Genomic DNA, 17698 nt, shown 5'->3' with positions numbered 1-17698 from the left:
GTGGAGGATGCAATAAGCCCACAGACTCACTTCCCCTCATACCAATAAAACATCAATAACCCCGAGAGGCTTTTATTCCGCTAAAATGCACTTTGCATCGGAGGCATAGAGCCGTCTGATGAGCTTTAGATCTCCTGGTGTCTAATTATTGATCGTCTGTGCCTGTTCGGACCGTACAGTAAAAAGATGGGAGTCAATTCTCGGCACTCGAGCTGCAGAGAGAGCACAGTTCCTGCCCAGCATCCTCAACAAAATGCAGGCAAAACATACAAGTTTAAACACTTTATTTACAAAATGTTAAACACAATAAAATATAACATTTCAATATCATCATTAATTTCTGAAAACTGAATATAACAACAATGGAAGACAAATAATAATAATTATTATAATAAATGGACTACACACACAAAGAAATGACATGCTGGTGTGTTTATTATTTGATTCTTTGATAGTTTCTCTTCAGGTTTGACACCAGATTAACCCAGGACACACGTAGGCTATAAAATGTCCCACTTGGATCAGATTTACAATCCGAAATGCTCCTATTTTTTCTCCACTAATTGCAGCATTTCTAAACCCTGTTTTGCCATCAAGTGCACTGCAATCCACCCTAATGCAACAAAATCCTCTCTTATAAATACTCGCATACATAAATGATAAATAATGTGCAATACAAAAGCAACGAATGAATTAATAAATATGGCATAGTGCGAGAGATTATGTAAAATTTAATAAATAAGGGGTAAGGAGAAATGACATCCTAGAACAAACAGACGCAAAAAATTTCCCCGAAAAAGTCCTTCTCTTCTCTAAGGATGAGCTTCTACGTTTGTGATCTACAAGACTTACCTTCAAGTCAGCTGAAATAGTCAAACATTGCGCATTGCACTTGAGAATAAACAACAACCAAAAAACAAAAGAGAACTATCAACAACCAGACTATCGTGCCTCTGCGCTTCTCTGGATATTTAAAGAGAAAATGGACAGAGCTGCGTTATTTAGAAAATAATTACACAATAGCATTAATAGCAATATCAATAATACTGTAATAATACACACGACTCACTTGGAGTGGAGTTAATAGACTAGTGAGGTAATAAAAAAGAGCGCAACGTCATTTTGGCACACACACACGTACACGCAGGCGCACACACGCTCACAAGGAACAAGATTACAAATGCGTGAGTTTAGGCGCTTCCTGAATCCTTCCCTGAGAAACTTGGTGAGAGGTGAGGTCTGTGTATGTGGGGTGGGGGTCGCACGGTCCGTGGTGGTGGTTTCCTGGGATCTGAGCGGCACAGCTGTAGTCCACGCTGGTGGATGAGGGGTGGGGAAGGTGGCCGAGGTTGAACATGGGGCCCGAGGCTGGCATGGAATCAACAAAGTTCCCACCCACGTAAACGGGGCTGCCTTGCAAATTGGCGTTGGCAAAGCTTCCGTTGCTCTGCATGCCGTGGTGTTCGTACTCGGAGCCCGGGTAGCGCTTCTGTTGAGGGATGCAGCCGCCCAGCGGCGCCGTGTACGCGGCCAGGCCGTACATGTTCTGCTGGGGTTTGGCGAATGACGGGGGCGAGGGCGCGTCGTAGCTCAGGCTGTTCACGTTTTGGAGCTGGCCCGCGTATCCGGTGTGGTTCGGGCCACTCAGCGGCGGGCTCCTATCCGGGGAGTGTCCCATGGGGGAGTGTGCCAGTCCTTTGGACTTCTGGTCCTTTTTGTATTTCATCCTCCTGTTCTGAAACCAGATCTTTATCTGGCGCTCGGTGAGGTTCAACAGATTGGCCATCTCCACCCTCCGAGGGCGACAAAGGTAGCGGTTAAAGTGAAACTCCTTCTCCAGCTCCACGAGCTGCGCGCTGGTATACGCAGTTCTGACCCGTTTGGAGGCTGGTCCCGGTGGGCTTTTCTCATCACTCACCTCCCCACCTGTAAAAACGCAAAGCAAAACACAGCATCATCTTCTGAGCGTTATGAGTTCATCAGCACCTCGAGGCCCATGCAGTCGAACACACCCCTCACACACACACACACACACAAACTGCACCATCACTACCTGCAGTAGCGCAGTTGTTGCTCTTCTGCTTTGAGTTCTGCCGGGTCTCCTTCATCCAAGGGAAGATCTGCTTGGTGAGGGCCGGGTTGGCAGCACCGGAAGCGCTGCTTGATGGAGACTTCTTCTTCTGGGACGCCGAGCTGTTGGAGCTCGGGGAGGATGCAGACAGCTGAGGCGCCTGCTGCTCTGAAATGCTGTTCACCTGGCTGCTGCTGCTGCTGCTGCTGCTGCTGTTGTTACTCTGACTGCTGCTTTGCCGCATGCAGTCTCCGTTCAGGTCACTGTCTTTGAGGGCCGGTGGCCTGACCGCAGAGGTCTGAATGGGACACACCGAGCCCTGGTAGTCACTGTCAATGTTAGGGTAGGACTGATGTGCCGGGCCGTAGTTATACGAGTCTGGTTTGGGGTAAGTGTAACCTCCAAACAGTCCGGAGTTGTCGTAGTACGTTGCTTTCTGCATTTTTCCCTGTGGATTTAAAGCCAATAAGACGCAGCAGCTCTCGCCAATGACATGGGTGTTGATGATTATTCACGTGACTGGTGTTTCCCACAGTTGCTCCAGTCTGTGAGCTATAAAAAAAGAAATATATAACTCATTACAGCTGCAGACATTACATTCTTGGTTATTACTGATAAATGCGTGTGAGTCAGGGTTAAACAAAGAGAATCTCTCCACTTGGCTCCTCAAAGCTGCAAAGTTGATATAAGGCACTGTGGCTTTAAAAATATATATCAGACATCAACTTCTCATCTCTCAGCCTCAAAGTCAGGACGTACTTCAGAGTCATTTCGGTCACAAAAGAGTTAAAGTTTAACTTTTGCTCAAAAAGGACCCTCTGGGAGGCTTTAGTAGTCAGACACAAATAAGCTGAATCAGCATTTGTCTCTCTCTCTCTCTCTCTCACACACACACACACACACACACACAATACCCTTTTCAGTAATCACAGGCCTCACAAAGCCCACCGTGCAGTCATTGTTCCCGCGCACACGCATTTGGATCCATTTTTTTTACGCACGCAAGAAGCTTTCCTACTCATTTCGATATAAAAAGAAAGTTGTGCGTGAGCGTGCACGAGTGAGCATGCGCGCAAAGAGGCCTGGGTGTTAAATATTTCATTGGCCTCGCTCTATAATATTCTCATTCTGTAGATTTCAGATTGATCGGCTGTCTTCTTGTGTTCCGCGCTGAGCCAAACATTCTCCCCAAAATAGATTTCAAGACAATAAAGTAAATAAATAAAGAGAGGGAGAGAAAAAAAAACGGATGCTCGCAGCTGTATTTGTGATAACATTTTAACTAAGCTGAAACACAAATATCAAAGCCACATGCAGCCAGCCCTGTACTGTATGTTGGTGGCTTCAGGAGACGCAGCCCGCGCCGTGCATAACAATTGCACCTGTCAGTGTGGACTGCGGGCAAAATTTATGACCGCAAATGTTCTGGTTGTAAACGGCGTCAGAGAGGAATGAAAAGCAAAACACTCCTCGAGACCCCCAGAAGCCGCGAGAGGTGTAAAACTATAAGCGTAGGAGGAAGGCAAGGGGCAAGAATTTCATACTCCGCGACTTCTGGGTTTATAAATGAAGCCTCCATCCTGACTGAGGGCGAGTCTGCAGCTAAACACAGAGAGGAGGAAGACGGAGCTGATTTTGTTTGTATTTTTGTTTTTTGCTTTTTTGTCCCGATGGCGCATCTTGTGGATACTGTTATGAAATTTTGAAAAACAAAACAAAAACAAAAACGTCCTCCTTTGTTTTCGTCTTTTATGCATGTCGAAGACTGCAAACATGATGGATTATTCCTCCTCTTAGACAACAAAAAAAAGAGTTTTCTCACTCAATGGATTTAAATCAGGCGAAGCTAAACGACCAAAAAAAGGGGGGAAGTATTGAAACTGGACTCTGGCCCTGCGTAAATAATTACGCGCACTGGGAAAGTTAAGGCCATTCTTCATGCCACTTCTCGTGATTTAAGCCTCCTGTGAAACACTGGGAGCGTAAATATGCAGCCTAATAACGGATCACCCCCTCTCGCCTTGTTAGCACTCGTCTGCGCTGTGCGTTCTTTCCTCTTTTTTGAAAATTTATTTTTCCATAAAGAAGTGTTACTCACCGAAATCTGCGCAGATCTCTTTTATGTCCCTCACGCATTCATCACTGCCTCCCTCTAGACCTAGAATACAAACACCAGTAAATAAAATGTCTTCTCATTTTGCTGTTTTGTTGCCCAAGCCTCTGATTTGCAGCAAAATTAGATAAAAACATTAAAAGCAAACACAAAGAGCCACATTGCTGTCATTATTTAATTTATGCTCAGTATTAAAAAGCTGAAATAAATATGTTCCCAGACAAATAATTGAAAAAATATCTAAATGAAAGTACTTATTGTCTGCAAAGACCAGCTGACTTATTTTTTTCCCTTGAAGATGCTGCTTTCAGTTGCTCGAGAATGAAAGAAAAGTCCTACATGTGCACTTTCACACAAAGAGCCAGGCCGAATATCTAGCAGCCATAAGCTGTTTTTAGGTGACCTTTTGGGTCATTTTGCAAAAGGCAAAGTTTAATGAACAACGAGCATTTTCTTTTTCAGCTTCAAGCAGAGTCTCAACCAAATACAGATCAGTTTCTCAGCCCTGCAGAGCTGAGAGGAGACGCTCGACCGACAGCAAGACGAGCAGAAACAGAGCCTCAGATTTTTTTTTTTCTCTCTTATTTATTTTTTCCACTCTTGGTGTGAAATCGTCTTTCGGTATTTGAGGATATTTGGTTTTTAAACTTTGAGATTTTCCTTTTTGTGTGTGTGTGAGAGAGTGGAATATCTGGGAGATAATTTGCGCCTCCAGTTGCTGTTGAGCACCCTGAGTTTCTAGTAGCAGACAAGCTTCCCTTTTCACACCGCGGTGTATTTCGCCTACGCGCTGTCACGGTAAGTTTGGTCCACACAAAGGCTCGAGACTCAAAGTGGAGTGTTATTATCCCACGGAGTCGTTCCTCCGACACGAGCTCAACCCTTCAAATCCTGCTCATATTTTTACATTAAACACCTCGTGTTGTTACACTTTAAATTATATATATTTCACACTTGATTTTTAAAAAAATGCTAAACAAAGTTAAAATAAAAAAGGCACATGTAATTATAGCAGTTAGCAAAATTACAGGTTGCTTTTTTTTTTTACAAAAGGCTGGATTTATTTTTGCAGCACAAATGCTGTAATTTAAATCTTTTGTTTCGTTTTGGAGCTTTAAGACTAAACACACACGGAGGGAGGGCTGTATAGTTCATATAAAAACACACAAAAAAATCCCAAATTAAAACAATAAACTGAAAGCGAGCAAAATCTTTAAATATAATAAAAAAAAATTCAAACCGGATGTTTGCTCTTATGCAGATGAAATCCACTTAAAAAGAAATAAGGAGCTAAAGCACTAACTTTAATGATCATTAATAATTTAAAACCTATTCATATAGAAATAAAATTTAGCCTTTTGCCTTTAATATTACTTATTATTTAGTCCGGCAATCCCTCAAAGCACCCAGGTTGAATTTGTGTGTGTATAATATAAGGTTGCGGGCTAACAAAGCCATATAGCAGAAACCACATAAATCACAGCAAACGCCAGTGTGACGATAAGACAACAAATTAATGTGATTTACGATCCAGGAGTCAAAAAAAGGAAAAGTTTCTCTCCTTCTTTCTCCTCTGAGCCGGTTTTCTTAAAAAAGGGAGGAAAAAAAAAACAGCTGAAAAGCTCAGCTTGAAGCTCAATCTGTCGATAATATTTGGATGGAAAAGAATTTATATGAATCTGCAGCTCCATATCCACCACATTAACGAACGTCGCCTCCTCGGCTAGGATGAAGCCTAATATATTTCCTTGCATTGTATTAACCCGTGGTTAAAGGTTGCTTTGTGCCATGCAGTTGCTTACCTGCGAATCAATTCATCATAAAGCGCTCTTTCCTCTCACTTCCTTTCCACGGAGCCCCTATAAAATAATAAATCCTTCGCCTCTTTGTCTGCGGACAGTGCTGTCCTAAACCTGATCTTGCTGTTTTTCAGACATTTCCATACACCAGTGGAGACAGAATTCCCGAAAGAATGGAAGGACTCGCGTTCAGCTACCAATAAAAAGCGAACAAGGTATCCTTATTCCAGAGAAGAAGAAGGGAAGGAAAAAAATCACTGGCAATCAATCAAGCCCTGGAATACGGAGGCCTGTGTAGATTTGCAGCCATTGCGTTTGGATTTTTTTTAGGGTGATTCGGAAGCTTTATGATGACAAATCAAGGCACTGCCTTTAGATAGAAGCATATTTGTTCACGTGATTGTTCTCTTCTTCAGCCTCACCGGTCCATTTTGATAAAGGGTGGCGTTTATGTCCTCGTCTGAGCTCTGTGTGATTGTGGAAATGTTCCTCGTGCCTGCTTTCCTTCCCGAGGATTTCTACTCGCCTCCTCTTCAGTGTTTAGCTTCACATGCTTTATTTAGAGGGATATTAATAAAGCACATTTACGCACGTTTAGCCTCCATCATTGCGCTCTGACTGCAACATCTTTATGCAATGCATGCGTGTGAAAGTGATTTGCCCTTTTCATGCTCAAAGAAAAAAAAGTTAATTTTTTTAAGAAAATTTGGAGATTTATGGATAAACAAAAACAAGCAGGAATCCCCACAATAAAACGAATAAACGAAGCTTTTTACGCATCGTGTCCAAGCGTGCTTTTAGGCGGGTTGTAAAAAAGTATTTCCTGGTTGGACTATCTCTGTTGTGTCATTTAAAAATGATTTATGAAATAAATGACGTGTGAGTTTTTTTCTTGCAGCTGGGCATGGATTGTATTCAAATAAAGCACATTATCATCCTGCGTTTGTTTTGTGTCCGCCTGCACACCCTGCTGTATAACACAAAGAGACACAGAGCCATGGCTGCTATTGTTTTCTGCATCAATCACAGACTTAATCAAATAATGGCGATGTTTAATAAGCAATAAATCCTACAAAAAAAGAAAAAAAAAAGAAATGTGCCGGAAGAGCGAGCATGCAGTCCGCATTTGCAAAAGGGAAGATTTTTTTCTTTCTTTCTTTCTTTCTTTCTTTCTTTCTTTCTTTCTTTCTTTCTTTCTTTCTTTCTTTCTTTCTTTCTTTCTTTCTTTCTTTCTTTCTTTCTTTCTTTCTTTCTTTCTTTCTTTCTTTCTTTCTTTCTTTCTTTCTTTCTTTCTTTCTTTTTTAGGATCCGCAGGAAGAGACCGTCGGCTGCTTCGTTGAGAACAAGAGGGGGGAAAAGGGGGATGCCGGACTGGTAGCGTCTCAGCATATGTTCAGAGGGGTAATAAAAGTGAAAGATTTACAGTTTTCGCCCGGCCCCCCAACAGCCTCGCACCCTTTCAGGAATTACTGAGAGTGATTTACAAGGAGGCAGAACTGTCAGGCTGCCCAAACTTCCACCACTTCTAAGAAATCAAAATCAAATCATTCCCCTTCTCCCTCTCTCGCTCTCTCTCTCTCGCTAAGAAATAAGAAAGAAAAAGCATTAGAAATAAGCCTCTGTCGAAAAGAAAAGACGCATGAGCAGTTAGTAATACAATCAAAGCTGGTTCACTTTTATTTTCCGATTTAAATGGTTCATTTCTTTAGCTGCTTAGAATAAAATCGCTCATTTATTTGCGTTGCTCTTCCGTGCACAATTATTAAAATCCTGAATTAGATTCTAAATATTGGGAATAAATTGGCCCACTTAGGAGGGCCAACCGAAGCTCTCCACAGCAAGCATCCATAAATACATATCAGTGCCATTACTATTACACCTATCAATCCATCCATAGAGCCGTGCGTAAAAGTGCAAATTTCGTTCCATTTAAATAGGAAAAAAGACACGCGTACTGCGGCTAAAGCCACAAGCTTACACAATCCTACTCAGGGCGCACACATCACACGGAGCAATTCATCAAACATCACGACATTTGATATCGTCATTTACCAGCTCGGGCAACATGAAAAATGCTGAAATATTTACCTACCCGAGCATCCATCGGTTCAGACGTGCAGCTTTACAGTCGCGCCGAGAATCGGATATTATTTTCTTGGGGGGGATCTTTTCAGTTTTCAACTCTGATAGAGTCCTTGCGATTAATGACGACGCCGTGTTTCTAGGGGGACGTGCTGCATTAATTATTTAGACAATCACGTGGTCTGGAATAGAGAGCGGAGGGGTATAGTCTCTGGATTATATCTCTGAATGCAGACAGCGCACTTTAATATGTCTTATAAGAAGGAGGGGGGTTGGTTGGTTGGTTGGTTGGTTGTCTGGCTCGGAGAGGCTTCTGCTGGAAAACAGCTGGAAATCAAATATGGCCGGATGGAGAGCAGCGACGTTGTATTCCTGCACCGGGTGCGGTGTCATTGAGAATGGCACTGCCTTTGGCTCCCATTTATTGCTGCTCAGACATGTAGGTCAGTGTGGCTGCGCGCTGTGGAGCTGCTCTGACCTGATAACAGAGAATACAGCCTTCATTTCAGTTCACACTTTTTAAAAAAAATATTATTCCAGAGCATCCGAGCTTATGTGAGCTGATCCAACTGTAAACAGGAAACACATAAACGCGCTGGCTCGCGCGCAGAAGCAACAATTTATTAACTTAAAGGACTAGTGATGCATATTAGTTGCCCCAACCCCTCCTGCGCTTGTTTTGTTGCATCTTTGTGCAGATCGTGTTTGGCAGGATGGTGGATTGGAAGCATCATTTTGTTTCTGCTTCCGTCTGAATCTATATGACACGTGCTCATATTTCACACATCCTAAAAATGCACGAGCGCGCACGTGAAATCCGCGTGCGTGCTCAGTGGCGGCCAGGCAGCCGTCCTGAGGGATGAAAAGTGTTCGACTGCAGATTGTCTTTCCACATGTCTGTTGCTGTCCCGCTTTGTTTGGATCGGGGCTGATTCTGTAGTGTGGAGGGGGGTCATAGGTCAGTGTTGCAGCGAGTCATCCTCAATAAAAGCCACAGCTTGAGGAAGGATTTGATATTAACTTTAGTCTGAGTGCTGTGCTACACCCTGAGGTGGTATTAAGCTGTACATCAGCGTTTCGCGTTTTATCATGACACACGAGCCATATTCCGCTTCTGGAGAGGAGTCAGCCTCCCTGAAAAAGTTTATTTCTTCTCTGTTTTAGTCTTTCAAAGCCAACAAACTAAATGTAAGTGATAATTTTGCTGTAAAATCGAAGGGAACAATTATTTTTCGTCTTTGTAGGTTAATATGGGAAAGAATGTTTCCACTAAGAGGATTTTATCCAAGGATATTTTTACGCACGGCACGCGCTCCCACTGATAAGAGCTGATGAGTGAATATTTTCACACTGAATAGAAGTTCAGCCTTCCTCTCTACATTTTCCCACAACAATAGTCCTCACATATATCTCTCTAACAAAATCTAAATATTTCACGTTTTATATATTTTCAGGACAATTTGGCTTCGTTTTATTTCGCGTTTGGTCTATCTGTGAGTCTTCAGCTCCACGTGTTTATAATTTTACCCACCAGTGGTGAGTATTTGACAAAATCACGGTACACTAAATCAACCAATAATAATAAAATTTAAAATGTGAGGAAATTATACATACCTGGTTGTTTTGAAGGGAAATGAAATTCTTGCGTGTGGGGAAATAAACATTCAGCAGGAAAACCCTTTATGCAAATATTCAACTGCATAATCAGTAGAAATCTTTATTATTATTGTTCCATATACTTCTCACATCTCAATGCTCCGTACAAGGTTTTTTTTTTAAAAAGCATGTACAAAAATCAGAACAGAACCAACAGAGAGACTGCATGTTAACGTGAGGAGACAAATGCAACTGGAACTTCCTCGGGGGGGCATAAATACTGCTAAAACACACATGAAAAAACTGTGGAATTCACTGGCCTTTGTTGCGAATGAGTTTTAACTGATTTTAACTTGTTTGTAGAATAGTCCAACAGCTTTTTTTTTCTCTGTCTCTCTCTTTTCTAAAGCAAAACGAGTAGCGCCTGGAAGAGAAAATGCTGCTTGTCCGGCGGGTCAGAGGGGTGCTGGGGTCAGTCCTTGCGGCTGAAATGTGTCCCCTGGATGAACCTGCCACTGCTGCTTTTGTCGACCTTCGGTTGAAATACCTTTTCAACTGTCTCAAGACTTCAGAGAGGAGACCTTCTCAAACTGGGAGAGCTTCTGGGCTTCTTTTTTTGTTCGAGGACAATGACGGTATAAAACAAAAAAAAGTATCTGCCTTGAAAAGTGACCTAAAAGGGCCCGCGTCAATCCCTTAAAAAGAAACGAGGAAAATTCCAGATAAACTAAACTAAACTTTGTAGAAATCCATGCTGGCAATTCACAGCGATTTGAACATATATTTATGTGGAATAATAAAAGGTTAACGAATACTTTTTGTTGTTGTTGTTGTTTTTTAATTAAAAAAACGTGTGCTGTGCGCAAATTTACACGATTTGGAACAAATAAATATCAAGGAAAAAAATAATAAACAATCATACTCGTAAATATCCAGGATTTGTGTCCGAGGAGAAACATCCGACATCAATTTGGTGTCATGCAGGAACAAATGATCGTTCGCCTGTGAGGGTCTCAAATACCACGAAGAGAAGCTCTGAAAATGTTTACAAAGATGTCAGAGAGGGGAGATTTATAAGGGCCCCTCTGAATACGCGCGCAGGAATGTCTGTGGAGATAATATTCAAGCTATAAGAAAAAAAAATTCAAAGCTATTTCTTTTTTGTACAAAATAAGTTAAAATATACAAATCGAACAAAAATAAGTGTGGCAAGAAAAAATTGCAACTCGCAAAAACAAGACTGAGGAGTGTTTATGCAAAAAAAAGCGTCCTTCAAGTACCTTTATTGTGCGTTTAATAGAATAAAATAATACTTGTGAAATCTGAACGAATGGCCTCTTTGTTGGGAAAATGTGAAAATATATTGTTTAATTACGAAAAAAAAATCCGATGCTTTATTTTCAAATTAAGGTCCAAATTAAAAGTAAAATTTAAAACAATTAAAATAATAAAAATAATAATAAAGGTCTATATTTTGCTGTCTTTTTTTTGTGTGTGTGTGTGTGGGGGGGGGGATAAAACCATCAGTCACACAGACTGGTGAATTTTCTGACTCCGTTTCGAGTCATGACTGCTGGACTCATTTTTGTTCAATAAAAAAAAAAAAAAAAAAAAAAAAACTTCAAACATGAGTCCATGCAAAAAAGTCAGACGCAACCTTGTTTTATGTACATGTTATGTCTCCTTCCTGCTTTTATAACGCTGTGATGTCAGTCTGGTTGTCCTTCTGCATGTGCTGCAGATGGCCGGAGGCCGGCGCGGATCTGCCCTTCGTGTTGGGCAGTTTGTGGTCCTTCTTCCATTTCATCCGTCTGTTCTGAAACCAGATTTTGATCTGCCTTTCGGACAGGCAGAGCGTGTGCGCGATCTCGATCCGCCGCCGCCGGGTCAGGTATCTGTTAAAGTGGAACTCCTTCTCCAGCTCCAGAACTTGCTGCCGGGTGTAAGCTGTTCTGGACCGTTTGGGTTCTGATCCCGTGTAATCCGGGTTCACTGTGAGGGAATAAATAAAAAAAGAAGAACAATAAAGAGAAAAAACTCAAGAAGAAAAAAGTGACCAAATGTTGCCAATCACAGCAGAGAAACAATAGAAGTAGTTTGTTTGCAGCCGGTGCGCTAAAACTTCAAGAAGTGACGCAAAGAAACGCCTTATCTTTTCTAAATCTGAATTTAAGCAGATTTGCTGCAAATTTTTAAGAACATTAGCGGTCAAATGTGCGCTTCCAGGCTCTTACCTAGCGGCCTATTTCCTGAGCTATAAAAATTTATGACTTGTGTAATTGTCGAGGCCTCTCAAAGACTCCTATAAATATTCCACTGAGTGACTTCTTAACTACAAGGCTCAGATGGTCCATAAAGACACAAAAGAAGAGGAAATCTTACCGGTAGTTACATGAACTTTCTTCATCCAGGGGTAAACTACTGCAGGCTGCTTATTGCTTTGGATTCCATTTTGGCTCTTTGTGTTTTGTTGCTGTCCACAAGTCCGAGGTCCGGCCACTTGGACCGGGGGCCCCTGCTGCTCAGTCTGTTGTGCGCCAAAGTGACCCGGGAGCTGGGCGGCTCTGTCGTGCACATCGTGACCCCGTGGCTGCACCGTGGAGTCCGGCACCGTGGTGCAGCTGAACGCCTGCTCCGTGTAGTTTGGCCGTGGGTAGATCCCTGGGTGCTGAAAGTCTGTGGTGTCCTGCGCTGGACTGTAGTAGTCCGAGCCCTGCTCGGGGATGTAGCTATTTTGCGAATATTCCTCGCAGGGAGGAAATTTGGGATCCACATACTTAGAGTTCACCATATACGAACTCATGGCCATTAATTTCTGAAGGTAGAAAAATACTAATTTTTCTCGAGTTGTCTTTTTTTCCTCCCTCCATAGAGCCCTCCTACTTGGTGTCAACTGAATAAAGTTAGCGAACCATGTGACCAGATCGGCCAATGGAGGTGATGCAGGTCCAAACACGAGTAAACACACAACTAAATGTATTTTGCCCAAATTGAGACGCACCATAATGAGACCCCGGCGACAAAAACAAACATGGAGCTCGTGGAAATCAAAACTAAAACTAAAATGTAAAAAAACAAATCACTTTGTTTTTGGTTTAATATTCAACCGAAAACTATTTAAACCAAAAAAGCATATATTTAAAACATAAATATCTGCGAATGTGTGTGTTTTCCCCACAACTTTTACAAAGATTTATCAGTTTCAGTGGACTGTCTTGAAGGCATGGTGTTCAACAGAGAAACCAACAAAAGCTACAAAAAGCCCTTTGGCATAAAAGCAGCGAATAATGACTGAGGACAATTGATGGACACTGTCTTTGTCAAGAAGGGGTCATCCAAAAGTTACACGAATCTCATCACTTCATCTGCTCCCCTCCTTTAGAAAGAAAAAAAAACTGGAAGAAAGTCTCAGGAGCCTATTGGACAACAGCAGCAGCAAGCAGCCTCTGGAAATCAATAATGTAGGGACACAGGAGCAAAAAGCCACAGCTGGAGTGAGCTGAAGGTCCTTTTTTTAAAGGAAAAAAAAACTAAATCCATTTTGGAGTTTCATTCTACAATAATGCAGAAACAAACAGCCATTTTCTTGATTGAATCTGCTTTAACACTTTGCACCAGGAGGCAACAAATCCCGCCTCTAATGCGCTGCTGTCAGATTTATTCTCACTCCCAAAGCAGCGCCTTCACTGTAACAAGCAGGCCTCAAAACACGAATCAATAAATCGATCGAAGTCTTTTCATCGACCATATACTCCCCTAGAAACGAATCTGTGACTCTGGTTCCATCACACAAATTCGGTTCTACAGGGTATATATAGACGACGGGAAGCCGCCTACTTTGAATCCCTGAATCAACAAACCTGGCTCAAAGTGGCTCACAGAAACCTCTAAGAAGCTGCAGCAAATTGGAGGCATGCTGATGAACACAATCTAAACTATTACTAATGATTTTAATGGCTTAATTCTTCTTTTTTAACCCTCCAAAATTGTGTTTTTATGGATTTAAGGTGCTGATTTGGGTGAATCTTGTGAGGATCTCTGTCCCTCTGCCTTGGGCTCTATACTGTCAATCCAGTCAAAAATAAAACAAACAAACCAAAAAATTCAAAAGGGAAACTATAACTGAGGTCAACTTTTGACGTTTGTGCAGGACTTTAACCCACGTTTAAATCCACAACACCAAACAAAAAATATAAACTTTATAATTATAAAAAAGTTAAAGTTTTTTAAGCGGTTAGCTGAGATTTATGAAGTCGTTGTGAGACAGCTTGAAGCTCCTGAACAGATAAGCTGCTCGGATCATTCTGAGGCGCTTATCGCGGCTCACCGAAAGATGAGGCTAAAGGCCACCGAGGTCAAAGCGAATCATTCACAAAACTATCAAAAAGTTTCATTATTTTGGCCGCTGCTGACAGCTCAAAGGGTGCAAAAGTTGACCAAATTCTCGTCAGGCTGTTGTTTTTTTTACTGAGCTGCGTAATTTGGTCACTGGTGAGCCCTGCCCTCAAACTGCACTTTATACGAATTTACTACTTCAAACTCGGGCTTTCTGTTTTAATAAATCACCAGAATAGGTCCAAAAATAATCCTGTAGTGTCACAAATCAGCATCAGAATAAAGACAAACATCGTGTGGTTTCAAAACATTAGACTTTTCATCAAAACAAAACATATGTGGCCAACGAAGTTCTATTTTTTCCTTTTATTTAGGATAAAATAAATTTGTTTTGTTTAATAATCAGGTTTGAATTCATGCACTTCAAAACGAACTATGGAAAATCGCCAAACTTTATTTTTTTAATAATAACAAAAGTTTGAAAACGAAGAATTTTTTTTTTTGCCGTTTTACTACTCTTGGCTTGAAAACCAAAATAATATTTTCATCTAAAGTAGATTTTGTTGCTAAAAGTCGTAAAGAGATCTGATTTAAAAATAAAGAATATAAAGTCGATTTTTACGCACGTGGTAAAACTGAAACTGATATTGTTTCCATAAGAATAATGAAAATAGACATTTTATAGTAGTAAATAGATGGTAATATTTATGTTATAGGGAAAAGCATATATTTTCGTCCTTGCACTTCACATTTCAATATTTATTAGACGGCCTGACCTGCCGTTCACCTCCTCCTGCTCGTCCTTCAGACGGGTCAAAGCCGAGAGATTCCAAACAAAAGAAAGATAAAGTCAGCGTTTCTTGGCAGCCTGTGTGAAACCAAAGCCTGCTACTTTAGTTTCTATCTTGTTTTATTAAATTTAAAAGCATTGTTTCATACAAAAATTGGCCAAGTAATGTTTGTTGGCAAAGAAAACAATTTAATCTGATTTCCGGTCAATGTAAGAAAAAATTCTGGTTAAAAATAATAAGAAATACAACCAATTTTTTTGTCAATCTTTGCTTCAATATAGAATTTAATTTCTTAGTGAGTCAGCCAAAAATAAAAAAATGTAAAAAAAAAAACATGTAACAGAAACGCATCAGGCCTTCAGGGAATAAAAAAAAGATTATTTGTAATCCTTTTTTAAAAAAAGAAACAGTTTTTGTACTAAAGTTAACACTAAAGATAAACTGATTCTAGATTTTATAAGTGGTGACAGATTACCACAACAGAAAACAGAACATTTTAAAGATTCAATTTAGGCCCTGGGATAGAATTTTTCACTCTGCCTCCAATAGATGACAACAAGATGACAACAGGTTGAACTGACCGCCTCCGTGACGCACAGCAACGAGATTAACCTCCTCACAGCAGCGTGTTTGTCTCCAACGCTGCGCCATTGCTGCTTTTTGCAGGCAGGAAACAGTTTAGCCAGCGAGCATTGCGCATGTGACATCACACACGCCCCTATAGCACGAGCACAACGATGATGATAAAAAGCCAGCTTACCGCGGAGACACATGGAGCAGTGCGCGCCCGATGCGTCCATGCTGCAGGAAAGAAAAGCAGCTCCCTGTCAATGGAAACGCTATTCCAGCCCATCTGGACGCGCTCACTAATACACAATGAGAATTATATTTTGGCTTGTCAAGTCCCAGGCCATAAAACAAACTTTAATGGCGTCACGTGTTTCCTCGCAGCCATTCACAACAGCGCGCAGGCCCATAAATAATCCTCAAAGTTGCACTTGCTCAATAATGCAGATTGCATTAATGCACGCCGAGGAGAAGTCAAAGAAATGAGGCCACGGCTGGAGGTTGAGCACTGTGCGCAAAATAAAATATGAATAATAATAAGTTTAATCAGTTTGATAAACTAGCAAACATGGAAACAAACTCATCTGGTCGGTAATGGTAACCTTAGCCAGATGACCTGAAATGATTTAATTTAATAAGATGAGGTTTTTTTTTTTTTTGATTATGTGGTTTAACTGAAAGCTTAAATGCCTCTAAACAGAGAGCGCTCATATCCATTTGTCTCCTCGGTGAACCTGCCACAGAAAGACTGATGCCATTTCAGGCCAATCCCAGAGCGCAACGCATGTTTGCCCCTCCTCTCCCCTCCTGAGATAACTGTTGAGCTTTGAAGGAATCAGAGACGCGTCACTTTTTTACTTCATAAAAAATTGCATTTTTACCCAGAGCTGGACTAGGAAGTTAAGACCTTCATTGGCACTTTGCAGCATGCTTGTTGTTAGCTCTGGATTTAATGACTCACCTGCATCTTTACCTGCAGCCTCCTCAGTCCTTCATCACGTAAACATTAGGACACAAAACTACTTCCTGACTTTTTCATTTCTGCATTTTCTGGACAGAAATCATCCCCTCTATTTGGTCCAAAACAGCACATTTAAGAGACAAATTATCAGTGAATGCGGAGGCAAATAATACCCACATTGTTTACTTTTAGAACATGTGGGAGCGTAAACATCCCACACATGACCCAGTGCAGACAGGGTTAAACTTTATTGGATTACAGACTGATTCTGCTGCAGAGGTTCTCTAAGGTGGTGTATTTAGAGAATAACACCGCGCAACATTCAAAAGTAGCACTCTGGGAGATGAACTTGATCACGTGACCCCTGCCTCAGCCTATCACCGTTCACAGAGACCTGCTTGGAGAGAATCGCTGGGCTGAAAAGAGGCGGACTGTTGGGCAACAGCGCCTCCTGCTGGCAGCTTTACGGCCTCCAGGTTTCTGCTCAAACAGGTCAAATGATCCAGTTCCATATGATATGATAGGAATTTACAAAATATGATGGAAAACTGCACCTCTGCCAATGCAAACCGAGTTTTTCTGTATTATTTCCATAAAATATAGTTCTTAAAACAACCATATGATGTGCAGTTCAGCTGCATTCTGAATGAAATGATACATAAAAACCTGTTATGTATGTAAAAATCATCCTATATACTGTAAAATGCTTACTTATACTGCAATAATGTATGTTCCGTTTATATAAATATTATTAAAATTCGCAGGAGCCATGTGTAGCAGTGAAAACCGTGTCACAGGACTGATAATGCTCATTTTCAGAGAATGAACCCATCATCCGACTATATACTAAACAAAGATTAAGCAGATATTAAACTAACTTTGAAAAAAAAAGCATTTTTTCCTAAAGTTTCTTCTTCTAATCTGACAGTAATCTTGAAGATTGAAACACGTGACTGATTCTAAAGGAGGAGAAACCGCATTCATTCAGGAAAACCATCAGTTAAAACATGTGTAGCCTCACTTATTAAGTATTTATCTGCATTATTACATTTATCACAGCCAAGTAAAGCTGTGAATCCTTAAAGTGAACCACAGAGAGTGAACGCAGCCTGATTTTTCTGCTCCTCTCCTGTGTGCAGGCTCCATTTTGCCGCATTGCAGTAAGGCTGTAAATACTTTCGCAGCTGCCTGTCAGGCTCCAGTGAAATACTGTCTTTGTTCGGTTTGGCCTCATCTCTAAGCAGCTGAAAACGGCTCTGAGGACTGAACTTCTTGTGTTAGACTTTGCACATTTAGGCTACGACAAAGAGCCTTTTTCTTATATTTCGTTACTTGAGGAGATTATTCGGATTTTCCTTTAGAAATGGCACAAGATTTAAGCTT

General features: G+C 41.2%; 2 protein-coding genes across 2 annotated transcripts; both read right to left on the bottom strand.

Moving 5' to 3' along the window:
* Positions 1-267: 267 nt before the first annotated feature.
* Positions 268-7227, bottom strand: hoxd3a (homeobox D3a). Its single transcript, XM_017422694.3, has 3 exons — positions 4170-7227; positions 2054-2623; positions 268-1926 (listed from the first exon to the last, which is right to left on the bottom strand). The coding sequence occupies exons 2-3, from the start codon at positions 2511-2513 to the stop codon at positions 1175-1177; spliced, it is 1212 nt and encodes a 403-aa protein (XP_017278183.1). The 5' UTR covers positions 2514-2623; positions 4170-7227; the 3' UTR covers positions 268-1174.
* Positions 7228-9744: 2517 nt separating this feature from the next.
* Positions 9745-15523, bottom strand: hoxd4a (homeobox D4a). The gene is made up of 2 exons (XM_017422695.3): positions 12044-15523; positions 9745-11653 (listed from the first exon to the last, which is right to left on the bottom strand). The coding sequence occupies exons 1-2, from the start codon at positions 12663-12665 to the stop codon at positions 11355-11357; spliced, it is 921 nt and encodes a 306-aa protein (XP_017278184.1). The 5' UTR covers positions 12666-15523; the 3' UTR covers positions 9745-11354.
* Positions 15524-17698: the final 2175 nt, after the last annotated feature.

The sequence above is a fragment of the Kryptolebias marmoratus genome, linkage group LG6 (genome assembly GCF_001649575.2).
Source record: "Kryptolebias marmoratus isolate JLee-2015 linkage group LG6, ASM164957v2, whole genome shotgun sequence".
NCBI lineage: Eukaryota > Metazoa > Chordata > Actinopteri > Cyprinodontiformes > Rivulidae > Kryptolebias > Kryptolebias marmoratus.
The sequence above is the reverse complement of the archived record's forward strand: the minus strand, read 5'-3'. Positions and strand labels throughout refer to the sequence as shown.